Source organism: Tinamus guttatus, unplaced genomic scaffold, assembly GCF_059628265.1.
Source record: "Tinamus guttatus ecotype Peru unplaced genomic scaffold, ASM5962826v1 Tinamus_guttatus_pri_ptg000154l, whole genome shotgun sequence".
Lineage (NCBI taxonomy): Eukaryota > Metazoa > Chordata > Aves > Tinamiformes > Tinamidae > Tinamus > Tinamus guttatus.
In genome coordinates, this window is record NW_028288688.1 from 638,632 (window position 1) to 663,980 (window position 25,349).

The 25,349-nt window shown below is 45.5% G+C and overlaps 1 protein-coding gene across 1 annotated transcript; it reads left to right on the forward strand.

The window, feature by feature from the left end:
* Positions 1–443: 443 nt before the first annotated feature.
* Positions 444–25,054, forward strand: LOC104567853 (prostaglandin E2 receptor EP4 subtype). The gene is made up of 2 exons (XM_088522495.1): positions 444–1,268; positions 24,197–25,054. Exons 1-2 carry the CDS (start codon positions 444–446, stop codon positions 24,788–24,790), a joined length of 1,419 nt encoding a protein of 472 aa, XP_088378621.1. The 3' UTR covers positions 24,791–25,054.
* The last annotated feature ends 295 nt before the right edge of the window (positions 25,055–25,349 follow it).

Here is a 25,349-nt window from a genome sequence, read left to right on the forward strand (position 1 = left end):
GGCGCGAGGGCGGGGAGGGGGCAGTCAGAGCTGCTGCCCCCGCCGCCCTCCACGGCCAAGCGCGCCGGGAGTCCGCACGGCCCCACTCCGCGCCGGCCGCGCACGAGCGGCGGTGTCTGCGCTCTGAGAGGCAGCCGCGAGGGGCGGCGGGGGTGGCCGGGCGCGACCCCCGTGGCGGGCGGGGTGGGACGGGGGCGGGGGCAGCGAAGGCAGCGGCGGGCAGGAGGCGGCGGCGGCAGCTACCTCTGCCCCGCGCCTGCTGCCGCGTCGGTCACCGCCTCGGCTCCGCCTGAAATAAAGCAGGGTTTTCTTCGCCCTTCTCGCATTTGAACTTTTGTTTTCACGCTGAACTTCCTCCCCAGCCTGTCCTGGACTTTTCTTTTTTTGGAGACCCACTCTTGCTTCTGCTCGCTGCCATCCAGCGGTGGGTGGCGTGGGGCATCATGTCCTTCAACCCCACCATGATACCACCTGTGAACGGCTCTGCAAATGGGACAGCGAGCGAGGGCGGGAAGCCCCCCACCATCCCCACCATCATGTTCATTTTTGGTGTCGTGGGCAACCTCATAGCCATCGTGGTGCTCTGCAAGTCCCACAAGGAGCAGAAGGAGACCACTTTCTACATGCTGGTCTGCGGGCTGGCAGTCACCGACCTGCTGGGGACCTGCCTGGTGAGTCCAGTCACTATCGCCACTTACCTGCAGAATCATTGGCCGGGAGCACCAGCACTGTGTGAGTACAGCTCCTTCATCCTCCTCTTCTTCGGACTCTCTGGCCTCAGCATTATCTGTGCCATGTCTATAGAGAGGTATCTGGCCATCAACCATGCCTATTTCTACAACCACTACGTAGATAAGAAGCTGGCAGGTCTCACGCTCTTCGCCATCTACACTTCCAACGTGCTGTTCTGCGCCCTCCCCAGCATGGGGCTCAGCAAATCTACCTTGCAGTACCCCGATACTTGGTGTTTCATAGACTGGCGAGCCAAGGAGGCCACTCACGCAGCGTACTCCTACATGTACGCCGGCTTCAGCTCCTTCCTGATCATGGTCACCGTGATCTGCAACATCCTGGTGTGCATGGCCCTCATCCGCATGCACCGCCAGTTCATGCGGCGCACGTCCTTGGGCACGGACACCACCTCCAGCCGTTTATCTGACTTTTGCAGACGCCGGAGCTTCCATCGCATGGCTGGAGCGGAGATCCAGATGTTTATTCTGCTCATTGCCACTTCCCCGGTGGTGCTCATCTGCTCCATTCCTCTGGTGGTGAGTAATGTTGTGCAACTCTTCTCCTTCTCCATCACCCACATTGCTGAGTCTCTGTCTTCTCCTGCTCGTCACATTTAGCCAGTGCGGCTAACTGTCAGAATAACTTCACTGCAGCAAACCTACCTACTTCGTGATATAAATTTGTATTAATTTACATTTAGAAGAGGAAAAGGAGCACACATTCAAACCTCTAGGCTCTGATTGCTAAAAATTCAGTGCCAGCCAACTTTTAAATGTTTTTTTCCCCATTTAAGTGGAATCCACACAGCAGAAAACGTAGTCAGAGCTCAAGGTACTTCAAAGCTTACCTGTAAAATTAATTACTCTTGAGGCTAACCTTCATTTCTGGATAGTACCGTGTTTTTTTTAAAGATGTGCACGTTGTTGCTGAAGGGCTCACAATTCATTACCACAAGGAAGGAGGAGAGATCTGTGCATGTGATATCGCCAACAAACTTAGTGCTTTGCATCCCAACATGAAACAGAGCTCCCCACCCTGAGCTATTTGCTGTCTTTGAGGTCGATCCCGTCACAACCTTCCAGGGAGAGAAGGCTAAAATCAGTGAAACTATTTGTTGGTATAATTTTCAGTTAAGAGAGTTCAAGAATCTGGCCTGCATAAGCCTCAAGATCACACCAAACTGTCAGACAACATCACCACTAATTGCTTGCTAATTTCCTGAATCAGCTGATACTGTAATTGTCATTGAACCGAACATGTGGGATCCACTTTCTTATATTTCTCCTCCTTATCCCCAAGGAAGAGGGGAAAAGGGAAGAAAAACAGCAGAGCTCCGGGCTCGGTTTCTGCTTGCCACCCACCACTATAAAGCTTGGCGAACGCCTCTCCTCTTCTGGCATGGAGACGTTAAACAAACAGTTGGCTTGCCGTACTCCCCACCTTCCAAAACACAACTCAGGAGCCAAGCAGTAGCTGTTAGACAAAAAGTGGTTTTAGAAGATGGTTAATTATGAGGGGAATTATCACAGGTAGGAACGCTCCTGCATAGAGGGGTTACACGGTGTGGGAAATACACTTGGCCAACTAGTGTCAAGAAAAAAAAACACCATGTAAAATGCAATACGGAGGTTTAGAAAAATCAGTCTGAAGATGTTTGTGAGGTCAGTGAGTCCACCCCCCGCTGCAAAGGCGGCTCTAGATGTCAGGGACAGGCCAGTTTAGCCACATTACTGGCATATAGAGCAGGCAGTGAAGTGTGGCTGCGCTGCAGTGGGTTTTCCAGCTGCCACTGAAGCCCCTTGTCCTTCAGGGCTGTCATTGCACATTGCACAGACGAGCACGTTGCCGTGTGCCCGTTGCTGGTCATCCGCAGGAAATGGGCCATGCTATTGGGGTTGCACGCAGGGTGTGTCTGTGGGGAGCGTGCCCGTCAGCCCTAGGAACCTGCTCTGCAGCCAAGCCGGCTTGCCACAGCTCCTTGCGGACTGGCCAGCCCCGGACAGGGCCGCGGGTGGACACAGCTTCATTAAACTAATACTGCAGCAGCCATTTCACAAAAGCATGATATTGTATTTTCAGAAGAGATGCTTGTAAATACAGAGAATAGCTCCTGGGAATGAAATACAGGAGTGTAAGGTGATACAGGATACCAGTTAATGGGCTCCAGCGGTTCTAGAAAAAAACAAGCCTGTAGCCCCTGGAGGAACAGCTGAGGAAGGCTGAGAAGTCCACATGTAAAATACAAAATTAAACTGTCCATATGCATTAGGAGCTAGGCAGTCTCTTACAGAATAGCTTTAAAAAAGGGGGGAGAAGGGACTACCAGAAAGGGAACTGGATTGTTGACAATTAAAATTAATGAAGTTGGGTGGGGCAAAAGGTTTATCATTTAAACAGTTGCTGGTGGATAACTTGCATATATCAGGTGGTGTGTGAAGGTGCAGGTGATGAAGTTCTGTAATTCTCTCAGACCTGGATTCCCACTGCTTTAAAAGGCACCTTGTTACCTCAGAACTGTTCACACGTCAGCTTTTCACAGATAAAGCAGCACACCTTTTCTATATTTAAGATGAAATTAAAGACTTGGTCATTTCACTATGTTTATATTTCACTTAGAAGCACAATTTAAGAAAAAATGATTTTTAAAAAAAGAAAACCAAAAAAAAATCACATATGGATTAATCATTATGATGTCCAGTATGATGAAGTGTTGCCTGACATTGGCAATCGACTCCGTCCGCCGAGGCGGCCAGGCACGTCTCACCCGTGCCTGGGCCAGAGAGCACAAACACCAATATGAGGATGCTGCAAATGGCGTTTAATATACGCAGGTTGGACCTTATAAAGGTAGCAAAGGCGGAAGCATGCCTATATAGCCAATAAGCGTTGCTCTTTACCTAATATGGCATATGCCTTAGTTCCCTATTCTTCCCGTACATCGCGAGATCTTCCGAGCGCCGTACCCTACATCTCCCCCCCCCCATGTTAATCTAAATATCCTAAATATCACTACTTTGAACAAGCTGCTAATAGCGTACATTGTGACTGCCTTGTTTCTGTGAGCGTCGTAGCTGATGCAATACATAGTGGATTATACATGACAAAATAGGCATGCCGCAAAAGACACCAATCAATACCATAATGATAATCAACCCAAGCTTCCACAATCAATTCAATTGAGCCAGGATAGTAATCATGTCCAGATACTGTTGCCTATGTTCTCAAGCCATCTCCAGTTTCCTGGGTTACGTCTTATCATCTGTAGCAGATCTGATCCTATGTTTTGAATGGCCTCCGACCTCTTGCCGATCTTCTCGTAGTCTTTTGTGGTCAGGCAACAAAATGTTAGGTTTTTGAATGTTCTGGACCGGCCTCCCCCCACCTGGAGAATCTCGAAGATTACGTTGATGGCCTCGTGATGTGCTTTGAGTATCTTGTTGACATCCCTAAAACCTGCCGCTATCTGTTGAGACAATGTGTTTACTGCTTTATTCGTCCACAACAAGTGACAGGTCGAGCTTTGAATTTTGTATAGCCCTGTTGATCCTAAAATCGGGCCGAGGCAAGTAATATTAGCATTCACCAGGACGAGGAATGGTGCCTCGCTCATATTACCCGGTAAAAAGACATCAGGTGACATGAGGGCAAAAAAAATTTTTTACAAGGGTTGGGGGTATTTGTCTGGTGGTAGGTATGCAGCAGCCAGCAAGCATAGCGCTCTAGAGCAGGAAACGTTTCAGGTGGGGAGAATTATAGTACCGTTCGTCCATCTTGTACCTGAGTGTCAAACAAGTCTTCGGGTATAATCCACTCCCTGTTTCCTTCATCATCCCTGCAGCTAAATCTTCCCACACCTCTGCCTATATTTATTGTATTATAACTTGCATAGGTGGCAGCGGGGTCTGATGTAATCTTTCTCTCTCATTTCTGAGCCTTCTGAGTGACTATCTCTAGGTACCCTGTGAAATTCACATGATGGGAGCGGTATGTCACATTAACATATGACCCATATGGTGACCATGATTCCCCATACACTGTCCCACTAGGCAGTATTGTGAGATTTGCTGCTCTTTGTGCCATTAATTTGCATAAAGCGTTATCTGTTAGCGGAGCCGCAAAACTTACAAAAGCAAAGCATGTTAGTGAATTGTGTGGAAGGAGCGTTTGTAGAAGAATTGTTTGAAAGCAGGAACTGAGAGGAAAACTAGGGCCTCACATAGCTCTGGCATTACAGAGGCCTGCTTGGGGTGCTACACAGTTGCCACTTCTAGGATGGTTGGTATGCACGGACTCTGCTCCTCCACGGTTCCCTGGGCAACGCAATCTGCCCTCCTCGCAGCTGCAAAAGGGAGTAACGGAGGATGGAGCGGGATGAAAGCTGCACGGCCAAACTCTGTTGCACTCCCTTTGCTGGGCTGCTGATAAGCTGCACAGTGGCTGTCTAATGAGAGATATACGATAACAAGTCCGGTGCTGAGCCAGCAAAGGTGGCAAATGATGAACTTTGCTTAAACTTTGCTCATTATAATGTGAAAACCGTACCTCCACCTCAGAAGTTACCCGCCTCCGAGGTACGACCACCCCTCACTGAGCATGCGCTCTAGATTTTCGGTTGACTGTACCTTTAAATGAAAGCGAGAAACTTTTCCACCAATCAACAACAATATTAAGTATGACTTTAGTCACTCAAGCTCCACCTGAATGTAAAGAAAGTATAAAAGGTGAACTAAGGATGAAAAGTCTGGAGGGAAGAATTCATCGTAACTCCTGGGTCAGTCGAGAGGCTGAGCCCCCTTCCCTCCCCCTGTGCCGGGACGCTGCCCGAGGAGACTCGAGACTGGACGTCTTCTCCCATTTTCTGGGGTGAGTGATGATTGCATATTTGTACATCAGAGCTAGCTAAAAACCCCATGCTCTAGTAGAGAATTTCCTTTACTAACATCGAAACCTGCTTTGTAAATGCTGCACTTGAATAAATCATACTGTTTGTGAACTCGACTATTTGTTTGCGGGGGGGCAATCGGACCTGCAGTTGACAGACTGTTCGTGAATCCGATACCTTTTTTGATACCTTCTTCCCCCCCCCCCACCATTACCACTACGGCTTTCAAACTGCAACATTTTCAACACAGGTTGAGATCAGGACTTTCCCCTTTTTCCACCCCGGTGGGGAGGCAATAATGGGATGCGCCTCTCGCCCATTGTCGGGCCTAGGATTCTGTGTTTCCTGGTCGACTCCATACAACCTGTATCAGCAGGGTAATGCAAAGAGAGCCTTTCCTCGTCTTGCCATGTCGATTGTTTGTTTTGCTGTTTCCTTTTCAACCGGACAAGGTGCTTTCTTAGGAGGTCGGGGTCCAGTCGAATCCTCCATCACTGAGGTGTATGGGTTGTGGGGGTCGTCCCATCAGCTGTTCCTGTAGGGGTAAGCTCATAGTTGCCATGAGTTTTGAGGTTCGGTCTTATCCACCTTGCGGGTACCCATTTCACTACCTCCTGCTGTCTTACGGCCGCGTAGCCCCTTCCCTGGGTTACCAAGTTCCACCCAGACTCCCATATCCCTTTCTCTGGGAACCTGACCAGAACTGGGGGCCCATCCTCTATAGCTGCGACCGCCCAATGCTTATCCACTGGTGCCTTGTTCTCATCTCCACGAATGAAATGATTCAGCGAATATAGCGCTCGCATCAAAATTTCTGGTTGCTTCATACTGGGAATTCTTTGGGTATGACCTTCCCCCTCCCCAAGGATCTTGATTTTTTGTTTGAGGGTTTGATTTGCTCTCTCTACAATTGCCTGTCCTTGGCTATTATGAGGAATTCCGTGTTGCAGTTGAATTCCCCATTTGTCAGCCCAGTCTTGCGTAGATTGGGCTGTGAAGCAGGAGCCATTATCTGTTTTGATTATTCGCGGAACGCCTAACCATGCTATAGCTGTTATCCAGTGCTGGTGAGCTGCACGGGCAGTAACCCTCTGGTGTTGTGTGGCTATGATCAGTCCACTGCATGTATCCACTGTAACTGCTAACCAGGGTCGTGGTCTGAATAAGGGGCATAATGTGAAGTCTGACTGCCAGATTTGATTTGCCTTTAGGCCACGGGGATTCACCCCAGCACCCCATAGAGTCGATCGTTGGCAATACGGGCAAGTGGCTACCACATCCCTGGCTGCTGCAAGGGGAATGTTGCAATGCTTTGCGAGGGCTCTCGCTCCTATGTGGAGGTGCTCGTGTATAGCACGAGCTTGTGTTATTGTCCATACACCCTTGGCTGCTGCATCAGCTTTATTGTTGCCTTCCTGATAATATCCCTGTGCCGAGGCCCACCCCGCGAGACGGAATGAACGACACTTCAATGTGAAGCAGGTTCAATTCGTTTACTATTCTCTACGGTGTAGCTTTATACAATTCTATCACCTGTAAGCGTACACACGCGCTAAGCAACAGCATTCTCATTGGTTAAGCTATAGTGTCCATGCATAACTAGCTTGCAGCTGGCTGACATTCCTTTCCGATGCTCTATTGCTGGTCCTCCCGGATGCTTATCTGGTTATGGCCGGCCTAGTTCATTAAAAAGTTGCTAACGAGCGTTATCTTCTCCGGGTGGCCTTGGTTCCCATCGCTTCAGTTCCCGGTTCTCACCGCCTCAGCTCCTCGGTTCTCATCACTTCAGCTCCTCAGTTCTCATCACTTCAGCTCCTCGTATTCCTGTAAAAGTGCTAAGGCCCCAACATTTCCCCCTCTTTTTTCAAAAACAGAATTAGCGGTATTATGCATCAGGCGTTGCAAGTATTGGCAAAAGCAAGGTAACATAATCACAAGCACGAGTATAACCATCCCGATCACGCACAAGTGGTACAACATTTCTGTAATCCATGGTCCTAAGCCTAACGATCTGAGCCAATCTTCTAATCCCCAACTTTCTTCCTTCAACTTGTGCAGCCCTTCTTTCAAGAGTGCAATCTTTTTATGGATAGACTCTGAATGATCGGATAAGTTTAAACAACACATACCTTCAAAATCCTCACACCCATGCCCATGTGCTAAAAGCAGAAAATCTACTGCGGCTCTATTCTGCAATACTACATGATTTACACTAGCTACATCTTGCGATAGCTGATCTAAAATGTCTGATGTTAAATTTAATTCATTCCTTGTCCAGCATGCTAGCTGTTTCAAGGAAGTCATTGCTCGTGCGGCAGTGCTCCCTGGGATAAGCAGGGACACGAAGATAGTTTTGACCCTTGACCAAAATCTTGGATCCCCAACTTTTGTACAATCTAACTCATGTATCGATCGTTTCTTCCTTTTGGATACAAAGGTCATCACTTGAGATATATTAGGGTGAAACAAACTCAGTCTCCCCAGATAACACGGACCTCCTTGTGGACTGGACGGTACTCCGTTCCATGCCCGGTCTCCGCATATTAAAAACACTCCTGGTGGTAGCCGTTTTGCAGAGAAGCTCGTTAATTTACATTGGGTATATGTGTGAAGATAAACATCATTAATTTTCAGCCCCGAGTTAACTATTGCCCATTGCGATGTACTTTCTTCAAGTGCACCTTTGCTATGCAGTTCAAAACTAACCCATCCACCGTTTCGGGTGGTATTTGTGGCATTCAGACTTCCCAACAAGTCTAATTCCTCCGGCGGGGAAGTCAGAGTGCCATTCAGACTTTTAATGATTTCACATTGCCAGCACCCGTCTAACTGTTCTGCCGTTCGCTTTGATCGGTAAGAGCACATAGTAGTATTTAATAGAGTATCATTAAGCACAGCAAAATTAGCTACGTACCCATTGAATTCTTGAGGTTGCCAAACAGGGACTCCTATCAAACAAGTGCGAAAAGGGTCTCCTGGACGTTCCAAGCTAAGACAGAAGGCACTTTGGCCTGTCTGATTAGCTATGGTGACCCAAATGTTCTCCCTCTGCTGAATTTCTGTCTGCCATTTCCCCTGCACTATTCCTGTCACTGTTATCAAGATGATTACCAAACAGCTGAACCTGGTCCATTCTGACATCCTGGTCCATTGATTGTTCCTGTCTGTTCCGCAACCACGGTCGTACCCACTTGGCTGGTACCCAGGTCGCTCCATCTCCTGCAAGTACACAAGCATAACCCCGTCCCCACGTAATTAACTCGACTGGACCTTCCCAGATCTGTTTCTGCGGCCAGAAAACTTCTACCTGCACCTTCTTTCCTGAAAGATCAGCTGGGTTTTTAGAAAAATGGGTGAAAATAGGTATACTATCATCATTTCGAGGGTTAAGCCAATTTAAAACATAACATGCTTTACTGATTAACTCGTAGGGACTCTTCTCCCCCTCTTTTTTCAAAGCAAACAGTAATTGTTTTAAATTTTTATGGTGACGCTCGATAATGGCCTGACCACCAGAATTATAAGGGATACCCGTCTGATGGATTATTCCCCATTGCTGGAAAAAGGTTGCACAGGTGTTACTCTTATACGCAGGTGCATTATCCGTCTTTATAATGTCAGGCTTTCCTAAAACAGCAATTGCCTGAGTCCAATGTTTACAGGCTGACTTGGCATTTGCAGAAGTGGCTGGGGTGGCCCATAAAGCCTTTGAACAGGTATCCACAGTAACATGTAAATACTTGAGGTGCCCAAAAGGTGCAAACTCCGTTACATCTGATTGCCATATCTGTCTTGGTTGTAATCCCCTCGGGTTAGTACCCATTTCCTGTAAAGGGGTCAAGCGTGCACAATCAGGACAAGCAGCAATAATAGCACGAGCTGTTGCTCGGGAAATTTTAAATTCGCGTTGTAACGCTCGAGCAGACTGATGAAAAAATGAATGAGAAGATGACGCCTGCTGTTCCACCGAACAAGGAATACCTGCTGCTGACACAGCACTATCTATGACTGCATTGCCTTCTGTTAAAGGACCAGGGAGTGCAGTGTGGCTACGGATATGTGATACCCAAAAAGCATACCTCCTCTGTTGTATGATGTTCCAAAGCTGAACAAACAAGGCTTGGAGACTATGGTTGTTTACGTGCCCTATAATTGCCCTATGAATTCGTTGAACAATGCCTACCACATACAAGGAATCAATGACTATATTTATGGGCTGATCGTGAAAGGTTAAAAATGCCCAAACTACAGCTTTTAGTTCTAGGACCTGTACGGATGCAGTCTCTTTCCGAATTTGTGTTTTCCAGAGATCTGACTCCCGGAAAGCATACCCATACTTTCCAGTTTTGCTACTAGCATCCGTGAATACAGTAATCGCGTTTGACAATGGTCTTGAGCTTCGGATTTCTCGCTCTTCCAGCTCCAAAGAGGTGTGGAAGAGAGGATGCTTAGGATAGTGATTGTCCACTTTAATTCCCTGAATGGCTAAGGCAAATTCTACGCTGTTCAAGCACCATTCTTCGACTATCTCCAGAGCCTTTAGAGGCAGAATAATACTGTCAGGCTCCCTACCGGCAATTGTTCGTAAACGCTGCCGGGCTTTCAAAACTCCCATTCCAATTGCCTCATGCCTCTGAGTTAAGGTGCGTCGCAGGTGACTTGGAAGAAAAACCCATTCGAGTATAAACAAGATCCCCTTCTCATTTATCTGGGCAATGATTACTGCTACCTCCCTTTTCCGATTATAAACCACCAAAGATATTGGTAACCCTTCCTGTAATCTATAGGCAGCTGTTCCGGCTATCTTCCCCTCAATTCGTTCTAAGGCTGTGGCAGCCTGTGGAGTTAAGCTCCGCTTTTCCGCAGGCTCTTTAGCTCCTCTGAGCAGTTGAAACAACGGCTCCATTTCCTCATTGGTAATACCACAAAAATTTCTGATCCATTGGATGTCCCCCACTAATTTTTGCACACAGTTAACAGTGTCAATTTTTGTCTGCAATTTAAGCTTTTGGGGTCTAATTCTAGCCTCTGTGATAACCATACCCAAATAATTCCAAGGAGCTTGCCTTTGCACTTTCTCAGGGGCAATGACCAAACCAAATTCCTTTAAACAAGTAATTAATTCCTCTTCGTGCGTAGCTGGTAAAACTTCAGGGCTTGCTACTAGGATGTCATCCATATAATGATACGTAATTAAATCTGGGTGATTTTTCCTCCACGGTTTCAGGGCCAAATTCACAAACCATTGACAGATGGTTGGCGAATTTTTCATTCCCTGTGGAAGAACTACCCACTGATATCGCTCCGATGGGCCTTCCCTATTAATCGTAGGAACCGTAAAGGCAAATTTGTCACTGTCTTCCGGGTCGAGGGGTATTGTAAAGAAACAATCTTTCAGATCAATTACTAACAAATGCCATGCTTGTGGGAGCATAACAGGTGAAGGCAACCCTGGCTGTAATGCTCCCATGTTTGCCATGCATGCGTTAACAGCTCGGAGATCATGTAACAATCTCCACTTTCCTGATTTTTTCTTAATGGTGAAAATAGGGGTGTTCCAAGGACTTGTTGACGGCTTAATATGACCTTGGTCTAATTGTTCTTTAACTAGTTCCTTCAGGTAACGCAGCTTCTCCTCTGGCAGCGGCCATTGGTCCACCCACACAGGGTCCTTCGTGGTCCATGTTAACTTTAAGGTGGGGCGGAAGCTGCCCCCAATGGCCGCTAGGGAAAAGGTGTCTGCAAGATGACTCCCCACTGGGCCAGAACATCCCTTCCCAACAGCCACAGTGATGTACACATCACATAAGGTTTTATCATGGCTCTGTTTCCCTCTTTATCCATGATGGTTACAAAGCATCGACTAACCTGCGTAGGAGATTGCCCTCCGATACCTGTCACAGGAGCATCAATTTCTTGCAGATCCCACTGAGGTGGCCATGCAAACTTGGGAACGATAGTGATATCTGAACCTGTATCAATCATCATGGCAACATCAGTAAGACGAATACCATCCGGTCCCACCATACTCACGAGTCTTGTCGGACGCTGAGTAGTTATTTTTTCACAAAAGGCAACCTGGGGGGGTCCAGAAGATCCAAAGCCTTTGTTTCCACACTGGGCCTGTCCAGGATTAGGAACTAGAGCTCGAAAAGGTATCAATTGGGCTATCCTGCTCAGTGCTGGAATAGTAACAGGAGGATTGAAAATTTTAATCATTATGCCAATATTGCCAGAGTAATCAGCATCAATACACCCTGGTAGAACAAAAATACCCATTTTTGAAGCTGAGGAACGGCCAATCACCAAAGCGGATAGGCCCTTCCCCAGGGGACCAGTGCACGTAGATTCCAATATGTGCACATCAGAATCTCTAATTACTGTGGATTTTGCCACGGCCAAATCGACTCCTGCACTTCCGCAAGTTGCGGAGGAGAGCTCGCAGAGGCAGCCATCGTTCGGGGATATTTGTTCGCCGCGTCCCTCATAACGCGGCAGCTCCCGTTTCCCTGCAACTGTGTACCGTTCTTATAACATCGTGACCGACATTCTGCTGCCTTATGCCCAAACTTTTGACATTTAGCACAGTTCCCATTAAATCCTTTCGGGCCCACACCTTCAACTCTAAATTTGTTAGGACACCTTCTTTTCACATGTCCTGGTAGGCCACATTGAAAACACACTCCATGAAATCCTTTATCCCCCTTTCCAGATATTCTCCCCTCCTTGAGTGCTGTAGCCAAAGCCACGGCATGTATTTTAGCCTTCTGCTCTTCTTCGACCAGTGGTGCTCGGGAACATACTTCTATCATTTGAATAATCGAGGCCCCTGGTGGCAGAGTAGCCAACAGTTGTTTACAGGATTGATTTGCGTTTTGTATTGCCAATTCCTTAGCCAATATTGCTTTCATCTCTGGAGGCACATTAGGTGCCATATCCAGGGCATCTTTTAGCCGATCGACAAAGCCGAAAAAAGGCTCGTCTGGCTTTTGCATTATTTTAGTATATGGTAATTGAGGTGTTCCAATCTGTGGCAGGGCAAGAAAGGTTGCTAAAGCTGCATTTTTTGATTGTTGTAATACTCTAGGGTGAAGCGCTGCTTGGGCCTCAACTGCCCGATAACGCCCATTTCCCATCAGTTGGTCGAGAGTGGCGACCCTTAACGGATCATCCATACTACGATTTAGATTTTCCAATTGCTTTTCTTCTAACCTTTCTTGCCACTTTGCTAGCCAGAGCATATAGGTAGTAGAGGAAAGCAGAAGTTCCATTATAGCCCTGCTGTCTGCAGGAACCATACTCGAATATTTAAACAAAGCAGAGACTTGGTTTCGAACAAGCTTATTATCATGTCCATATTGCATCACTGTTTTTTGTAAATCTCGCACCAATTTCCAATCTAAAGGCTCCCACTTGGGGCCCTGGGCTCCCACTACTACGGGGGCTGCTATTGGAGTTAATATAAAGTCCCCCTGTAACCGAGCATTCTCTATCAACCCCTTATACCGCGCTCCCGCGTTAAAAGTTGGATCAATAGGTGGCGCCACATCCTTACTTTTTCCCGCATTATCACTTCCACATACAGTGGCTCGGAACCACGACAACAACCCTTCTTCATCTGGATCGCTCCCTCCAGCTGCTTCCCCTTTCTTTTGAGCCTTCCATAACTCCTCAATCTCTCCACCCAAAATGTAACCCTCCATACCAAATTTTGCCTGTAGATAATTTTTTGCTTCGTCAATTGTCATACTCCCTTCTTTAACCTTCTGCAGTACCCACTCCTTTTGTCGTTTCATAACCTCTTCATTCACCTTAGAGCTAGAAGTACCTTTTCGCGCCTCCCATTGCCCCAGTTGTTTATCCACATTCTCCAACCCCTCTACGATAGCCTTATGGGCAGCCTTATATGCTGCCTTCACATCCCTTGCCCTGGACCCACAATCTAAGCGCCGCATCTGTTCCAATAACTCCGTCATTCTCTCTGTTTGCTCCCGAAGTTCTCGTCGCATTCCTTGGATGGTACTGTCATCGTCATCCGACCCATTCGGGATCGGTACTTTAATCGGATCCACGTCCATTTCGGGTGCTGTGGGGAGTGGTCGTTCCGGGGGTGGTCGTTCCTCCCCCTCCCATGGTGGAAGATCCTCATCCACTCCCCCCCATACTTCACGTTCAGCTAGAGTTACTGGACACGCCTGTCGAGATGAAATCCCTTTTTCCTTATTGTCCATTTCCTCGTATGGATTCGGTTCAATAATTTCAGTCCACTCGGAGTCTCCTGAGCCACTCTCCTCCCCCTTTTCTCCGCCGAGTGCCTCTCGCAAAGCAGCAGCGACTTGAGCCTCCCCGTGCAATTGTTCAAGCATTAGCCGCACGGGACGATATATTTTCGCAAGTCGCCGAGCTTCCTTCGAACCTACTTGCACACCATCCCACAGTTCTTTTCCCACTCGCTCCCAGGACTCGAGCTTATATACCTGAGAAGTTTCTTCTATGAGTTTTTTCTGCTTACAAAACAGCAGCAAGTCAATTAAATCGTCTTTTGAGATCTCAGTTTCAGTCTTTTGAGCGAGCTTTAACAAACTTTCTATAATAGCACGCTCCGTTGCTGATGCAGCAATTTCCATCCTAGTTGCTGATGCAGCAATCCCCATCCTGCCCCTGACTCACCAGGTCAGTCCTGACTCACTAGGTCAGCCGTGGCCACGATCCGCCTCTCCCGGGCGCCCAGCTACTTCTCCGCTGGCTGCAGGATCCCTCGCGTTCTCGGCTCCACTCTACCCACGGTCGAATCACGTCGGGGTCACCAGATGCCGAGGCCCACCCCGCGAGACGGAATGAACGACACTTCAATGTGAAGCAGGTTCAATTCGTTTACTATTCTCTACGGTGTAGCTTTATACAATTCTATCACCTGTAAGCGTACACACGCGCTAAGCAACAGCATTCTCATTGGTTAAGCTATAGTGTCCATGCATAACTAGCTTGCAGCTGGCTGACATTCCTTTCCGATGCTCTATTGCTGGTCCTCCCGGATGCTTATCTGGTTATGGCCGGCCTAGTTCATTAAAAAGTTGCTAACGAGCGTTATCTTCTCCGGGTGGCCTTGGTTCCCATCGCTTCAGTTCCCGGTTCTCACCGCCTCAGCTCCTCGGTTCTCATCACTTCAGCTCCTCAGTTCTCATCACTTCAGCTCCTCGTATTCCTGTAAAAGTGCTAAGGCCCCAACATCCCTGTATACTGGCATGACTTCTCACATGGACTATGGAGGCTGTGGTGCTGCGCTGTTGCAGCGCCTCCTCCAGCATGATGGCTATTGGCGTGCCCGCCCATACATTCTCCTGTGTGCACTGATATGATGTATTGAGTAGGCTATATGGATTCAGGTCTGTCCAGTTGCTTTGAGGAATACCTAACACCAGTGCATCAATTGATCCGCTGTCCCACAAAGCCAACAACTCTTAATTTGGGTATAATTAACAATACGCCTAAGTAGCATAACATATCCATTAGTGTTAAAAGTAGCATCAGCTTCTATAATAGCGTTAAAAGTAATATTACCTCCTAAAAGCCACAATATACAGCTAATAATAACAGTAACACTTCTTCCTCCCATGTTGTTCTTCCGCAGGCTCACACTTTCCACAGCTAGGGTACCAGCTGCCTGCCTGCTACGTTTGATGTATGCGAGTTTGCTTCCAGCCAAGGTCTCGCCCATTTTTGCTGGCACCCATCTGGTTCCAGTATCTGTAACGATACAAGCATACCCTTTTCCCCAGGTTATTAAGCCCAAGGATCCCATCCATTTTCCCGTGTTCCAGTCTCTCAGCATCACCTTACACGGACCCGACTTTACTTCTGTCAGGCCTCCCTTTAGCCCAGCCCTGTGTTTGACCATCAGAGGGACTAGGCTATCCTGGGGCAATCTCAAAATTTTAAAATATATTCTGCTCTTGCCAATTTTTCGTTTTTCGTAGCTGGCGTTTCAGCGTTTGGTTCATATGTTCCACTATGTCATGGTCCTCAGGATGTAATAGTATGATGAAAAAACAATCTTTTAAATCGATTATTAAGTTGTCCGAATCATTTTGAAAGGTTCTCAATTTCCATTTCTATTTATGTTTGCATAGCTTCAATTTGGTTTCCTCCCCAGAAATTGCTTGGGATTTCTGTATATTAAGGAGGTCCCCGCTCCAGTAGCATTGAGGCTTTTACAATTTGTAAGGACTGTTGCAGGTCCTTCCGTGCCAGTTGCACTGGAGCTTGGCCGTCGCTTCATTCTTGTTTCCCATGCTGAAGTACTTCCCTAGTCTCTTTCCAAGGATACAAGTCAGAGTACGGCTCCCAGTCCTCCACTGGTTGTGGGGGGGGAACGCCATAGTCTGAGTTATTCCTGGCTTTCCCTCTTTCAAATTCTGTACTTTCCTGTTGTGCTTATTCAGCCCTCTCTGCTGATATATATATTACACAATAAAGATCTAAAAACCACAGATACAAACAGCACAAACACAATTTCTATCCAGTGGCACGACCTCACGTAGCTGTGCGCTCCACTAGTGAGTTCCACTGTCTCAATTGCCTAATCCCATCCTCGCTGCCAATTAGGTTGCGAATGGGTTTGGGATTCGGCAATAATCACACAGAACAAAGTGGCTACGGCTATTCAGGTGAAAGCACGTTAAAGAAGCAAAGTATGCCTAATTACTCATGAGGTAATACTTGTCGGCAGGACACTGAGCCTGAACATTCTCTTGAGTTGGCAGATGAGAGGGTTGCTGACAGGCTCCCAACTCAGCGGGCGTCCCCGCAGAGACAACGTGGGTCTCAGTGTTAGGAGTCTCACCCCTCCTTTCTCTCTGCACTGTCTGTTTATGCCCGGTGCATCCTGCCACGTAGGGCCAGTACGTGCCAGCAGGCAGACCAGGGGGCGGACAAACTCCGCCTTCAATCACATAATCTTCCCTCCTGGGTGCGCAGGTGCGCATGTCAGTAAATTGTCCCAGTCGTCAGTCTGAGGGTCCTGCCTTTCTCATCTCCCTCCCTCTCGGGTGTTTGACCTTCAAACTAATTTAGAGGATGTTTGCAGTTAAGTTGGCTACAAGCCTGGTCGAGCAGCCGCCTTCAGCTGCTTTTGGAGGAGGTCGGCTCTGAGCCTGGCTGGGCAGCCGCCTCCGCGCTCCTTATCTCTCAGCCTGGGCAGGCAAACATCTTCTTTCTCAGGGTCTTGGATCCTATTTTGCACAATAGTTTTATGACTCTACAGATCATACAAATTTCCACCTTTCAACCATACCTCGTGTCGGCATCAATATACAAAGGATACAACACATAATAGAGATGAACATAGCAAATAGAAATAATAGCCCTAATAACGGTTTCCGTCCTCACTTAAAGCATTACAGTTCTTCTACCCCCACTTTTAAAGACAGATCAAATTCCTCTGCACCTCCCTCCTGGCTTTCATCAAGCCTTCAGCAACATAAGTTTCCTTGATCTCATTCGCCTTCTCTTCCCCAGCCCCGCTTTCTCCTTTTTTCAAGGCGATCTAACAAGCGGAAGCAGGGGCACAGACAGTGTAGGCGCCGCAGGTGCAGGCACAGATGCAGGCACTGGCGGGGGGGTTAGCGATGGATCTCCAAACACCAGCGGTTTTCAGTGGCGTGGCGGTCCCGGTCCTGAAGTGCTTGCAAAGGCTGCCGTGGCTCCGATGGCCACTTTGCTTTTGGCTTTCACATCGGGTTTGAATACTAGGTGGTGTTCGGCTTTGAACCCATTCTCTCTGCACCAGATTGAAAGCTTGCAGAGGGTCTGTTCATCAGCCTCTGTCTGCACTCCCACTGCTTCGCTCTTCCCGAGCACCTCCCGTGCTGCCCTCCAAGTCTCCCTCTCCTCCCTTGCTCTCTGGAGGACCTGCCGTATCACTCCCCATGTCTTTAGATCTTTCGCACTCCCTTTAGACATACCATATTCCGTTAACGCGGTGGTACATCTCTGCCAGTGCTGGGGAATAAAACTTCCCCGGCACTGTTAACCGCCCCTTCTTCAAGGAGCCGCTCAATGCAGCTCTTAACTGCGTTCGATTTCATAGAAATCCCCCATTCACGAGCACACGATAATACGACCTTGATTATCCCTTCCATGATCCGCGGATCCCTCGACCGCCTACGGTCCGCCGCCTACGGTCCACCGCCTACGGTCCGCCGCCTCGGAGTATCACGTCGGGGTCACCACTTGTTGCCTGACATTGGCAATCGACTCCGTCCGCCGAGGCGGCCAGGCACGTCTCACCCGTGCCTGGGCCAGAGAGCACAAACACCAATATGAGGATGCTGCAAATGGCGTTTAATATACGCAGGTTGGACCTTATAAAGGTAGCAAAGGCGGAAGCATGCCTATATAGCCAATAAGCGTTGCTCTTTACCTAATATGGCATATGCCTTAGTTCCCTATTCTTCCCGTACATCGCGAGATCTTCCGAGCGCCGTACCCTACATGAAGTTATGTTATTACAAAAGTAGCTTAAGTAATTTTGCCTCTCCTTGTGGGGAGAAAGCTATAGCCATACATTGCACATTAATACCACAACATGCTACTGTGCAAACCGCTTCATGCTGCACCCTCTGCTGTTGCATATAGATTGAGTTTATGAGTTCCAAAATAAGTTAAGAAGTAGCCATAGAAGTAATATCTCTACGATATAAGTCCTTAGAAAGAGAGACTTCTATCTCTAGTCCTTGGAAAGAGGAATATAAGTCCCTCTTTCTAAGAGACAGGAAGATCACTCATGTGTATGTACGTTTTTAATGACTTAAAGGAGTTCTGCAGAATTAAACGTGAGTGCTCTTCCGGCAAAGAAGGAAGAGAAGCAGCCTGGTAAACACACAGAAAAAGTGCAAGTAGTAAGTGGCGGTGGAGACAAAGTTCAGTTACATAAAGCAGGCACAGAGTGTGCTTTGTGACTTACATTTTTCTGATGGCTGGTTTCTTACTGACGATTTAAGCTGAATAAACTAAAGTCTACGACAAAGCAAAGCAACTTATGAAAGAGACCTAAAATTAACATTATTTTTAGAATTAAAATTTATTTCATAATTTCATGAAATTGTAGACAGAAATGATCTATGGGGTTATATTTATTAGAGTTTGACAAAAAAAAATATCTTAGTCTTGAAATATTAAATAACCCTGAAATAGTAAGTAAAGGCTTGTCTGGTGTTGAAGTGTATAAAGAAGAGCAGCAAACTGAGTCACAGAGAACAGCAGTTTTTAATAACAAAATACTCCAGCCTGCAGTTGAAGTTGTCAGTGTTTTAGTGATTTATTCAGAAAATCAGCACATCTTTATGACAAGTGCTGTAATGAAATCATGAAAGATTGTCTAAAGTGAACTTGTCAGAACTGAAAGGTGATCAAATTTATCTATGATAGCATTGAGAGAAATGCATATTAGTGAAAGTAAGCTTGCCATATAACCTGATGTGATGTCAATATGCAGGAAAGTGATGTGGAAGGCATGAGGAAGAATCTGATAATAGTTTAAAAATGAAATAAGAAAAAAAAAATGTGTGCTGGGCTCTTATCTGCACTCTGCTTTGGTTATCTCACTTTTCTAAAAAAAAAATAAAAATCAGATATAGTTAAAAGTAGGGAATAAGTTATATTTAGAGAGAGTTCATGAGAAATACAGTAGAAATTATTAACCAGCCTTAAAAAAAATCTGGTTTTGTAAGGACATGAACATTCTCTGATTCTGACGGCTGAAAATTGTTGTTAAATCAAGGCGAAAGAGAAGATATAAAATAGCATGCTTTAGATCTCATTGATCACATGAAAGAACTAGGAATGTTTAATGGATCTAAAAGTTTGGATTTGGCTTGTCTTGGTTTGCTTTTTCTTCTCCGCAGTATCAGGGACTGCACGCAGGCAAGAGCAAGGTGGCAGACAGAGGTTTGGAGCAATGGGGTGATCTCCTACAGCAGGCACCAAGCCCTTGGAGGACAAAGGTTATTGACTTGTAGAGCCGAAAAACTTGTTTCCTGCTTACTACTGTACCGTTTTCAAAGCTATCGGTATGTGTGGACATATATTATGAGAACAGCTGGAAACTACGGAGACAACTATTCTTCTAATTATTCTATGCAAGTCACTATATATATATATATATATATGACTATAACAAGTCACTTGACAGTACTTCATAGGAATAGAAATTGTGATCGTATTTGTATTTTGTAAACAAAAAAAGGGGGGGCAGCAAACGGCACAGGGCTGTAGTTGATCCTACAATTACCTGTCACTTAAAGATAAACTTATACAATTGCAAACAAGCTGCTAATACTTTTAAAACATATTGCCCAAGTCCTACAGGAAAAAAATACAAATTCCACGCTATGTTTTTTTTTTCTTCTAGTTTGCTTCTTTCCTTAATTCAATTGAATTAATGTGAACGTGAATTAAAATGCACATTGCATATATTCAAGCATCAGATTAGCTTCTGGTGTGTGAAGAAATGAAGAAAAAAAAAGATTTTTTTTAATCATATTTTAATTAAGAATCAATCCAACCAGGAGGCCTGAATTGAGGAATGCATTTAACATTCTTTGGGCTTATGTTAAGGGATGGCATAACCTTTCTGGCAAGTTGAAGCAGCTGTGCACAGTTCAAAGTTTTCCCTATGTAGGGCCACGTTAGGAATCATTTACCCACATATCATGCACCTGTCAAAAGGATATAAAGTGTCCAGAGATAAAGATGTGCTGAGCAATTAGACATTGTCCTTTCCAGCCACTGAACCAGTATTTAAACATATTTTTGTCTTTCCGTAACCTCTGCCAGATAGAGTGCCAGAAAGGTGAATTAGATACCTGCATTTCAGATATTCTTTATCAAAACAACAATCCCACAATTAAATTTCTAATGTATAGCTACAATTAAAAAAAAAAGAAAAATCTATGAAGTTGGACTAGTTGGACTATGTACTTCTTCAGCTATCAGAGTATAACTTCTGACTCTGTGATCTGGGTGAATTTATCAGTAAATACCCTTCCCTATAACTCCTCTAATTTTCCTGGTAATTAGTGCAGTTAGTAGTATTAGCTTTTGGAAGGTCTCCACTCCCACAATACTGTCCTTTGAACTCATAGCTCTAAGGGCAAGTACCTGTTCAATAGAAATGATCAAATACTTTGGCCAGCATTACACCTCCAGGATGTATCCCTCTGCACAAGGAAAATCTCCTTACAGAGTATAGGGAGGAAAATTTGGAAAGAACTGTAATGTAACTGTAAATCCTCTGTTAAAGAAAAAAAAATCTTTATCTAAAACCTCTCACCAGTTTGGGGAAGAAAAAAATCTCACACAAATGGCCAGTAGATATTTCAAGAACGAAGTTTAGCTGATGCTAAATGCAAATGCACTCACATCAACTTACTTTTCATCCTTCCCATTCTGGAGTCTGACTGCTGCCTTTCAGGTTCAGAGCTTGTGTCAGAAAAGAGCAGTTTTACTTGCCCAAGTTTATAAACGAAGACCCCAAACTTTCACGCATCTGCAAAGTAGCACACTTACTTTTGCTTGCCCTCTTATTTCATGCAACCACTGCCCATCAGCACAGGGCTCCTTTCCCTCTGATTTTGAAGCCCCGAATGCTGTGACCGTATGACATCTGTGCCACCTAGCGGTGTGATACCGAATGCTGTAGTTAAGGCAGATAAAAAAAAAAATGACTTTCTTGGACCTATCCACAGGCAAAGAGATTTTGAGTGCATTATTAAAAGCATCATCAATAAGCACTAGCAAAATTGTAGATATGTATAAGTTTTAAACTCCAGAGGGATTGGTCTTCTGTCAGCCAGTGGTACATGAAATCTTTTACTGATGGACATCAGGTGGCAATTGCAGCAGAATAGAGGCTAAGTTAAAATGCCAGATGGTAACAAAACTCAAAGCAAATGTATGTCAATAAAAGAAAAAAAAACATAAAAATAAGTTTGATATATATATAGGAATACTTTTAAAGTACCTCAGCTCCAGGTTTGGCTGGACAGAAAAAATCAGCTCAGTAATAAGTATTTGTCAAAAAGAAATCTGCAGTGGTAGAAGTCATTAGAAAAGTAAATAGAATAAAACTCCTATCACTATATCACTGGGTAAATTAATGATTTTCCCATTTAAAATTCTGTGAGAAAGTTTTGTTACTCTTAAAACTAGGCAAAAGTACAGAGAGAAAGAAGAGAGCCAATTGCTGATTTGACACTCACTGATTTGAGAGAGCCTGTGCATGTAGACTTGACAGTTTGAGGGTGGGTGCCTCGAGAGTTTACAAAGTCCTGATGAAAACAGGAGTCGGGAACAGGAAGAGCCACTCATGGCCCCCTCTTGTGACAGAAGAGCCGGAGACCACCTCAGTCACGTGGCAACATAGTCTGCCCATCAAGCCACAGATTTAAAACAAACAGGAGAAAAAAAAAAAAAAAGGAAATAGTTTTTCCCACAGCTCTACAGGTTCCAGGCTGTTCTGGAGACCAGAAATGTAAATGCCCCCAAAAGTAAATTAAAATAAACTTGATCCAAATTCATTCTTCAGCTCAGGGAATCCCAGAATCACAGTTGATGACTGGGAGGACATGCATGAAAGGGACCACTCTGCGTTTCCCTGGTTCTTACACTTTTTCCTGAGCCTGTTGTTGACTACTGACAAGTTTTAGCAAGCCACAACTTATCTACCACATGAGTACAGAATATGTTACTGTTATATCAGAGCAGAGACCGCATCCACAGCCATCGTGGTCCTCCCGTCATCACGCTCAGCGACGGTAATGGCATCCTACATCACCCAAGAATTTTCAGTGCTCCTGTGCCTTTTGGCAGCTATTAGTTATTCATCATTATGCCCATAAAACAAAGTACTTCAGAAAATATTTTATGTGAAAGCTTGGTGAAGTATAGAGGAGGCTCAGGGAGGAGACCTAAGCAGACTGAGGAGCAGTCTCACCTCTTTGCACCTTCCCCAAAGAGGGATTTCTGCATATATTTTTTGCACCTTCCCCAAAGAGGGATTTCTGCATATATTTTTAAACAATTTTTTTATATAGCTTTGGAGCACATTCAAACTCTGACTTCTGTCAGGCAGATTACCAACCTCACACTGCTCTGCTCCAAAACAAATTGTCAAGTTTTTCACCAGACTTGGAGGGCTTCATACACACTACTTCTAATAAAAATGACTTAAGAAGGTTGTTTACATTTGGCTTCAGTCTATTTAAATGCTTGGCTGCCTCCCTGCCTGCAATCTTGGCTAGGCCAGACCTGATTCATTCCAGGAATCAAGGCCAAGGCCAAAATCAGACTTTAAAAAGCCTGCAATATTGCTAGTAGATATTTACTGTACCAGATAAGAGAATTAATGATTTATTTCCACTCACCTTAAAGAGTCTGAAGAAAATGGCATCTTCCATAGAAAATTCTTTCCAAGAGCTTTCAAAGGACTTCCTAAAATTCAGAGCATAGCATAAGTCTTGCTAAAAAGGAAAGCAGCTATTCGAGCTGCTCAGCGTAATAAACTCACCTGATGTGATGCTCCTGGGTGATATTGGAAGGACAGCAATTGATATCAAAGGAACTGGACTGCTCCTTGCTTACAGCAGTATTTACAAAAATCAGCCATAAACCAGGGGATGGCCCAATTACCATTCTTTTCTTAGATTAAAATAAATAAATAAATAAATATCTCTGAAGGAGATACTTCTGTTTAGTCTTATTTTCTTTTTTGTACAATAAATTAGAAGTGATGGATAAATAGTCATTTAATCCAACCACCTCAAATGCCTTAATATCTTGACTATTTCAGCCTCTTTTATGCGTATTTAAGTAGAACCAATATGTTGGCTCATGTAGGAGAACAGAATACTCCAGTGCAGGAGTCATTCCAATCAACTAAAACCTGTGAGCTGGGGGGTCATTTTCTTTCTCCTCAAAACATGCAGCAACAAGCATAGAGCTAAGGGTATTTCAACCTTGGAAAGTCCAGCAATGGCAGCTGTCAGCAAAATGTATTTCTAAACTAGAGAATAGACAGCTCTGGACTTGTTCCTAGAGACCAGTTTACTTCTTGGATTATAATCAGGGTTTCAGTTTCTAACCATACAATTGCTAGATCTTTACGAGAGCAACCGCATGTTGATTGAGCAGATCTCTGCCGTGGAGTCAGACATCGCTCTGCAGGCAGCGTAGGATTTGAGGTGCACAATGAAGCAATGAGTGCAGCTCTAAATCTTTGCAAGAAAGAAAAACAACAGACAAAATTTGAATGTTAAGAAATTTCACAGGCAGTAGTTGAAGTTGTATCTTTTAACCCTGAGGAGAGTGAACTTTCCTATCTATAACAAAGGTCAATTTACAGCAGATTCATCTAATTTTTTGCTCTTTCCCAAAATAAACTCGTGACCATTGATCCAAGATTCCTGGCTTGGCCAGCCTCTTCTTTTGCTGTAACTTTCCATTGCAAATCTAAATCTCTATTTTGAAACGTAAACTTTCCTGATGTAAATTTGTCTTTCTCCTCCCTGCCACCCCTTTGGGCAGGTCCGCATCTTTGTGAACCAGCTGTACCAGCCTGAGACAGTGAGGGACATCAGACAAAACCCTGACCTGCAAGCCATCCGCATCGCCTCCGTGAACCCCATCTTGGATCCGTGGGTTTACATCCTGCTCCGCAAGACTGTGCTCAGCAAAGCCATCGAGAAGATCAAATGTCTCTTCTGCCGAATTGGTGGCACTCGGCGGCAGCACCCAAGGGGCAATTTCAACTGCGCGGATGGCCGCAGGACCTCGTCTGCCATGTCCAGTCAGTCGCCTTCCTGCATCTCCCGGGAGCTGAGGGAGATCAGCAGCACTTCCCAGACACTGCTCTACCTGCCAGAGTTAAGTGAAAGCAGCATCGGGGGCCGCGTGCTGCTCCCGGGCCCCGGCGCCAGTTTGGCTCAGTCCAACACTATATCAGTAAGGACACTGCACAGCTCAGAGACCTCAGACTCTTTGCAGGGGCAGGACTCTGAGAACGTCTTCTTGGTGAATGAAATCCAGTATGGCAGTGGGGCTAGCTCCACAGCCAAGGGCAGCCCTCTCCAGGTCACCTTCCCCTCTGAAACATTAAACTTATCAGAAAAATGTATATAGCAATGAAAGTCACCAACCCTTATGATCCTTCCCGGTACATTGGAAAAACTGGTGCAATAGATAGGCATTTTACCTGCGCAAGGGGAGAGGGGTTCAGCTATGCTCCAAAGGGCTATTTTTCTCTTGCCATATGATGGGTACGTTGCTTTTAGACTACTGAGGACTGTATGGAACAGACACTGCACTTGTCCCTGTCATCAGAAATTGTACAAGACAGGTCTAACAGGACTGGAAGCATGAACTGTCGTGTTCCTGGACACAGGAGAGCTACAGGTTCTGGAGTAAAAAGATCCATCACCTGTTTTTGTTTCCTTTCATTATCTGCCCAAATCTGTAGAACTGTTTTTTTCTCTCCCTGCGGCTGCTCAGCTATCAAGGTTTCCAGGTTCTGGTACTAGAGCTAACGGTGAGGCAGCTACGCAGAACTGGACAGAGCTCTACGCTAACAGCTACCTGAGGCAGAATTTTAAAGGGTCTCACTAAAGCATGAAAATGTGATTTTTTACTGTTGTATATATGTCAAGATTGAAAATATTTAAAAGTATATTCTTCTCTATGA